The sequence below is a fragment of the Pungitius pungitius genome, chromosome 12, assembly GCF_949316345.1.
Source record: "Pungitius pungitius chromosome 12, fPunPun2.1, whole genome shotgun sequence".
Taxonomy (NCBI): domain Eukaryota; kingdom Metazoa; phylum Chordata; class Actinopteri; order Perciformes; family Gasterosteidae; genus Pungitius; species Pungitius pungitius.
In genome coordinates, this window is record NC_084911.1 from 16,758,379 (window position 1) to 16,764,769 (window position 6,391).

At 43.8% G+C, this 6,391-nt stretch overlaps 1 protein-coding gene across 1 annotated transcript; it reads right to left on the bottom strand.

Moving 5' to 3' along the window:
* Positions 1-387: 387 nt before the first annotated feature.
* On the bottom strand, positions 388-6,059 carry LOC119220285 (uncharacterized). Its single transcript, XM_062566221.1, has 5 exons — positions 6,017-6,059; positions 5,173-5,280; positions 4,545-4,868; positions 1,372-1,506; positions 388-1,135 (listed from the first exon to the last, which is right to left on the bottom strand). Exons 1-5 carry the CDS (start codon positions 6,057-6,059, stop codon positions 843-845), a joined length of 903 nt encoding a protein of 300 aa, XP_062422205.1. The 3' UTR covers positions 388-842.
* Positions 6,060-6,391: the final 332 nt, after the last annotated feature.

The window sequence follows — 6,391 nt, forward strand, 5'->3', positions numbered from 1 at the left end:
AGCTGCACCCCTCACCCTCCCCCACCCCCCGGCATATTTTCACCCCATGAGCTCACTGCAGCTCATGGTCACATCCTGTTTGTGTTATGTTCACCCAGTTTTTCTGCTGAATGTATGCTGCAGGTACAAAGTTATAAAGTGTGTGAAAAGAAAACAGATTAGCTCATCACCCATTTTTCATGTAGAAAGGTCAGAATATCTGGAATGATGACAAAAAGAATTGATGGTAAAATGTAATTTATTAACCTTCTTTTCAATCACTTCTGTCTGAACTTCTATGTTGATGTTACCCCCCCTCTATTATTTCCCAGAGTATGTCTGCATGTGTGTGAAGCAAGCGTGCAAGGAGACGACGTCATATCTATTTGTAGCTGTCTTGGGGAAACTGCCTTCATGCCAATGCTCAATTTGTGTACTCTCTCTTACCTTTGGTTTTCCCTTTATTTTAAGACAAATTACATCTATAATTCTGATATTCTGGTATGTGATTTTAATCTCTAAGTATCTAAATAGGGTCATGTGGTCCTTTTTAGGCTTTGAGTAGTTTTGTAAAGATTTTGGTACATGCAACTGAAATGAGGATGGAAGAATCAATATGAAATCAAACTGAAGAAAGAAAAAAGATCCTCTTAGGCTATCCAAAGGCAAAATGGTCACAAGAATACTGGCTGGACAAAAAGCAATTCATTACCTTATGAGAATTGGCCAATGCAAGTTGTGTCTTGTCCGTTCTAATAAGCCAAGGATTTTGTTAGAAACTGTATGAATACACTGTGACACATCATTATTTACTAGCCAGATTCTCCTGAGGTATTTCAGCATCATTCAACAGTTAAGACACCTCAAAAGTTTTGATAAATATCCTCATCGTCTCCATAAATATCCACAGTTTCTTCAACCAATATCTGGGTGACATTTTCATAATCAGCTTCATCATCACTGGTTTCTTGTTGGTCAGAATGATGACCTTCATCTTCATTAATCTCTGACTCCCCATACACATCATACTCCTCTTCTTCCACCCTCCCTGCTTCCTCTCTGAGTTTCTCAGTGTGCACTGGATCAACGTTCTCATACTCATCCTCATCGTCCCCATTTGTGTTATTTTCATAATCGTTGTGGACTCGGACAGACACTGCAACACAAGCAGAAACACAAGAGGTTTTGGAAATATTCCATGAACATAAATAGTTCTACATCATACATATTATTAAATATAAATATAGTAACCATATCTTGCGAATAAAGTTAAATACAGAGATTGCTTCTTCAGCACCAAAAGGAAATAGACAGAGTATCATGACATGCCCTAATAATACCAGTCCATGTGAATAAGGACTTGATGTTCCGTGTGTCCTGGTGAGCACCTACATTGAGTTTGGACCAGGTCATTAGGCTGCTCGGCTCGTCTCTTTCTCTTGCAGACCAGACAGACCCCCACCAAGACCAGCAGGAGCAGCAGTGGACCCACGACAGCGACTGAGGAAACCAGCGGCAACAAAGACACTAGGAGAGAAAAACCTGGACCAGTTAGTCCTGAATCCCTTTTTCATTCTGCAGGTGGAAAAGATTCTTCATCCAAGCAGGAAAAACATGGAAGCAGGAGGTCATGGTGTAAGAGACCAGAGAGAACAGCTCACTTCTGAGCTTACTTCAGCCCAGTGGACAGCACCAACAAATGGGGAAATCAGTTGAATATCAACGGTGGTGTGTTCAAGTTTGTTAAACAGTGTGGGCAATGTAAAAGTAAAAAGTAAAAAAGTAGCTTTATTTGTCAATTTCTGCATGTCAGACATACAGGTAATCGAAAAAACGTTTCCCACACTGATACGGTGAAACATATAAAGTGCACAGGCACAACAACAGACAACCGATAAGACAAGACATTTTTATACAAATAGATAGCAGCAAGTGATAAAAAGTGCAAGTGCAACAGTTTTGATGGCAGAGTCCCGAGTGATTTAAGGGGATGTGGGGGGGATTTCAGCCCAGTGTCAGACTGACGGATATGGCTGGGGGGAGTGAGGGGAGAGAATTTAGCTGTCTGACAGCTTGGTGTAGGAAGCTGCCTTAGTCTGGTGGTATGGCAGCGAAGGCTCCTATACCTTCTTCCAGAGGGTAGGAGGCTGAACAGACTGTGTGCGGGGTGGGTGGTGTCACTCGCAATCGAGGTAGCTTTCCGGATGAGGCGGGTGGTGTATGTGTCTTTCAGGTAAGGGAGTGGGGCGCCAATGATCCTACCAGCTGTGTTCACTATGCGTTGCAGTGCTTTCATGCTGTGTTCAGTACAGCTACTGCCCCACACAGTGATGCAGCTGGTCAGGATGCTTTCAATGGTGCCCCGGTAGAAATTGTTCAGGATTGTGTGGGAGCTTTCACTCGCTTGAGTTTGCGGAGGAAGTAGAGGCGCCGCTGGGCTTTCTTCGCCAGTGATGCAGAGTTGGTGGCCCATATGAGGTCCTCGCTGATGTGCACCCCCAGGAATTTGGTGCCGCTCACTCGCTCCACAGCAGCACCATCGATGGTCAGTGGTGGGTGTACATTGTGGCTTTTCCTGAAGTCAACCACAATCTCCTTTGTTTTGCTGACATTCAGCAGGAGGTTGTTGTCTCTGCACCACGTGGTCAAAAGGTTGACCTCCTTCCTGTAGTGGGTCTCGTCGTTCTTGGTGATGAGACCCACCAGAGTTGTGTCGTCTGCAAACTTCACCATGTGATTGGTGCTGTGGGTTGTTGTGCAGTCGTGAGTCAGCAGGGTGAAGAGCAGGGGACTGAGCACACAGCCTTGTGGGGCCCCTGTGCCTGTTGCCGACTCGTACTGCTTGGGGTCGGTAACTGAGAAAGTCCAATACCCAGTTGCAAAGGGAGGTGTTGAGCCCCAGCCGGTCTAGTTTACAGATGAGTTGTTGTGGGATTATAGTGTTAAAAGCTGAACTGAAGTCAATGAAGAGCATTCTCACATGTGAGTCAGCTTTTTTCAGGTCGGTGAGGGCCGGGTGGAGAGCAGAGCAGATTGCGTCCTCTGTGGAACGTTTGGCCCGGTATGCGAACTGAAAGGGGTCCAGGGTGGGGGGGAGGATGGACTTGATGTGAGACATGACTAGCCGTTCAAAGCACTTCATTATGATGGGGGTCAGTGCCACAGGGCGATAGTCATTGAAGCAGGATGGAGCAGGGTTCTTTGGCACAGGTATGATGATGGAGGTCTTGAAATGTGATGGAACAGCAGCCTGCCTCAGAGAAGTGTTGAAGATATCCGGGAAGAAATCCGTAAGCTCCTCTGCGCAGTCCCTCAGTACACGGCCTGGAATTTTATTGGGGCCTGTTGCCTTTCGGGGGTTGATGGAGGAGAGTGCCCTCTTCACACTTGCGGCAGACAGGCACAGGGCCTGGTCGTTGGGGGGGGGGGTGGAGTTTTCTGTGGGCTTGTGTGGTTTGTTGCTTCGAACCGTGCAAAGAAGCTGTTGAGGTTATTGAGCAGAGAGATGTTGTTGTCGCAGGTCTGTGATGCAGGCTTGTAGTCTGGCTGGTTATTTTTTTGGAGTAGTCCTGTTTTGCTCTTCTAATGCCACGGGACAGGCTGGCTCTCGCTGTTCTCAGGCCAGTTCTATCCCCGGCTCTGAAGGCTTTGTCTCTGGCCCTCAGCAGCCGATGGACAGCTCCTGTCAGCCATGGCTTCTTGTTAGCCCGATTGACGATGGTCTTTGTGTGGGTCATATCATCCGTGCATTTGCGAATGTAAGAGCAGACAGTGTCTGTAAGTTCCTCATTGTCTATGTGTTTGTTGTGTGTAGCTGCTTGCAATGTCAGATATTTTGTAAAAATCCAAAACTTGGTGTAACTTACTACTTCTAGCAACATCATTTTTTTAAACATCTCAAATAATAATAATAATTGCCAAAATATACAGACAAAAAAACTAAAGCATGTATCAAACCGATTCATTCATCCTATATGGATTCATGATATGGATCCATTTTCAATTTACAACAATAAAAAACACGAGGTGAACCTGCACTACTGTATATCATCATGTGGAAATTATGATATGGTTTAAAATGTATATATTAGTTAGAATGTTGTTTTTGATATAACAACATTTTAAGTAATTAAAATTGTGATGATAGTGGCAGCAATGACATAACAGCTCCACATATTATTATTGTTACATGATCTTATGTCTCCTTCTTACTTCTCAGACCACATTTCCTTGTTCTCCTACTTTCCGTCCCGCCTTTATTGCTCGCTGATGTGTCTCCTCTGACTTCCCTTATCTGTACTCTCACACCAGCTATTCTTAATAAAAAAACAACTTCCTCCCTCTCTGCCTACTTCACTCTCTTATTCAGAGGCCTCACAAGTATTTGTTTAGCATTGGAGACCCGGTTCTCTGAATCAGTTTGATTACCAATTAGGATCAAATGACCAACCCCTTCCTTGTATCTTAACCATGGGTCCATAGAGGAAGCAAATAATAGTGGCCAGCATCCCTCAGCTGGTGTTCCTAAAATATTAAAAAGTGTTTACATTAAATCCTTCACTCACTTTTGATGGTGACAGTAATCGATGGTGTCTTGTTGGAAGTGAATCTCCGTGCAGACAGTGTGACTTCGTACACACAGACGTAGTTCCCCAGGTGCTCATACTCGGCCAACGGGAAGTCAAAGGAGGCTGAGTGGTTGACTGCTGGTTTGGTGTTGTTGAGGCCGGAGCCCGACGACACGAGAAAGAAAACACCTCCGGGATAATAAGAGGAAATGGAGCAGGTGAAGACAAAGCTGTAACCCCTGGTGACCTCTGCACCTTCAGGGCCCCAAACCAGCCCTTTGTTAGGAGACGTCAGGGAGATGTTGGGCTGCTGCAGCGGCACTGAGTACAAAAGGGACGACAGATTTCCACAATGAAGACATACTAATGCACAACAATAATGTGTACAAATGTAACAATAGATTTTAATGGAAAATAAAGCAACAATATCCTCAGTTTGAATAAAGGTATCCATCTGATGAAATGACATGTTGACTAATGGACAAAAAAACAGAAGGAGTACTATTGCACCAAATAGTTTTCAAGTTATTAATGACTTACCAAACCTACACCTATATAGTAGACCTTTACAAAACCTACGTTTTGTTTTGTAACATTATTCTATTCATCAATCAATGATTCTTACCAGTAACAGAGAGTCTGACAGAGTCACTTATGGGGGAGCTGAAGTCTCGACCTGAAACGTTTGTCTGATACTGACACTGGTACAATCCCTCATCTCCAAAGTTCACTTCTGAGATTGTGAAGGTAGCAGAGTTGGTACTTGATGTTTCGGTCTTTTTGGATGAGCCTGAGGTCTGTTGCAGAGTGAATGTTCCACCTAAATGCTGAGTTGAGATGGAACAAGTGATGGAGGCGTCCTGACCCCATGGGACCTCACCAACAGGACTCATGGAGATGCTGGCCTTTGGGAGGCTCACTGAAAACAAGAACACAATGTTAATACTTTTTGTTGTTGTTTCTTGTCAAGGGTGGGATGTCAGTCTTCTCCTCCAACATTCAACGAGAATGACTATTCCTTTGTTTCCTAACATGTTTAACATGGAAAATATTTAAAGAAAAACGTTTTTAAATGATGTTATAGTTCTGAAAGCAACATTTCACAATTCAAACCTAATAGCATGATGCAGCATATCAGAAACATAAGCCACAACGTAACAAACAAGTCTTCAGTTATTTACAAAGAACGTTAACTGAAAACTCTCACATTTTATTCATCACACCGTTGAACAAACTGACCTTCAGCAGCTGAGGTTGTGGTCAAGAGAAAATACACTGTAGATACAAAAGGACAAAAACAATTAGGCTCATTAAATTCAGCAAGCTGAAAGGTGCAGAATTACAATGCCGTGTTGTGTTTTGGATTCCCTTCATAATTCGCGTATTCGCAAGTAAAAGTGCATTAAATGAAAATCAATATTCCTAATAGTTAACCTAATAGTTTCATTTTAATTTACTATGGGTCTTACCAATGGCCGAATAGTGAAGGTTTCTCTGCTGTATGAACTCCATGGCTGAAACGCTCCTTAGTGACAGAGCAGACGACAGAAAAGTGAAGTCAAAACCACGACGCACAAAATAACTCACTGCTCAGTCCCTCCTCTTTATTTTCGTCATTTCTGTCTCTTAGACAGAAAAGGAGAGCGTCACACATCTGTAGCTGACTGCCTCTTAACGGAAAGTCCAACAGAGGGGTGTGGCACGGTGTGAGTAGGCGTGTGAGGTCCAAGAACCTAAAGTTAGAGTTGATCTGCTACGGAGAAAGCTATGGCCAAGATCTGCTTCAACATGCTGCTTTCTGAGAGGAGCATGATCCTGCAAACACGCATATCGGTAACCTCTGG

Excerpts from the sequence above, each read along its gene's own strand:
- LOC119220285 (XM_062566221.1), bottom strand. The coding sequence starts at position 6,059 with ATGGAGTTCATACAGCAGAGAAACCTTCACTATTCGGCCATTG. Across the intron at positions 4,869-5,172 it reads TGTCAGACTCTCTGTTACTG|TGCCGCTGCAGCAGCCCAAC; the intron begins GTAAGAATCATT and ends TTTTGTACTCAG. Across the intron at positions 1,136-1,371 it reads TGACCTGGTCCAAACTCAAT|TGTCTGTCCGAGTCCACAAC; the intron begins GTAGGTGCTCAC and ends CTTGTGTTGCAG.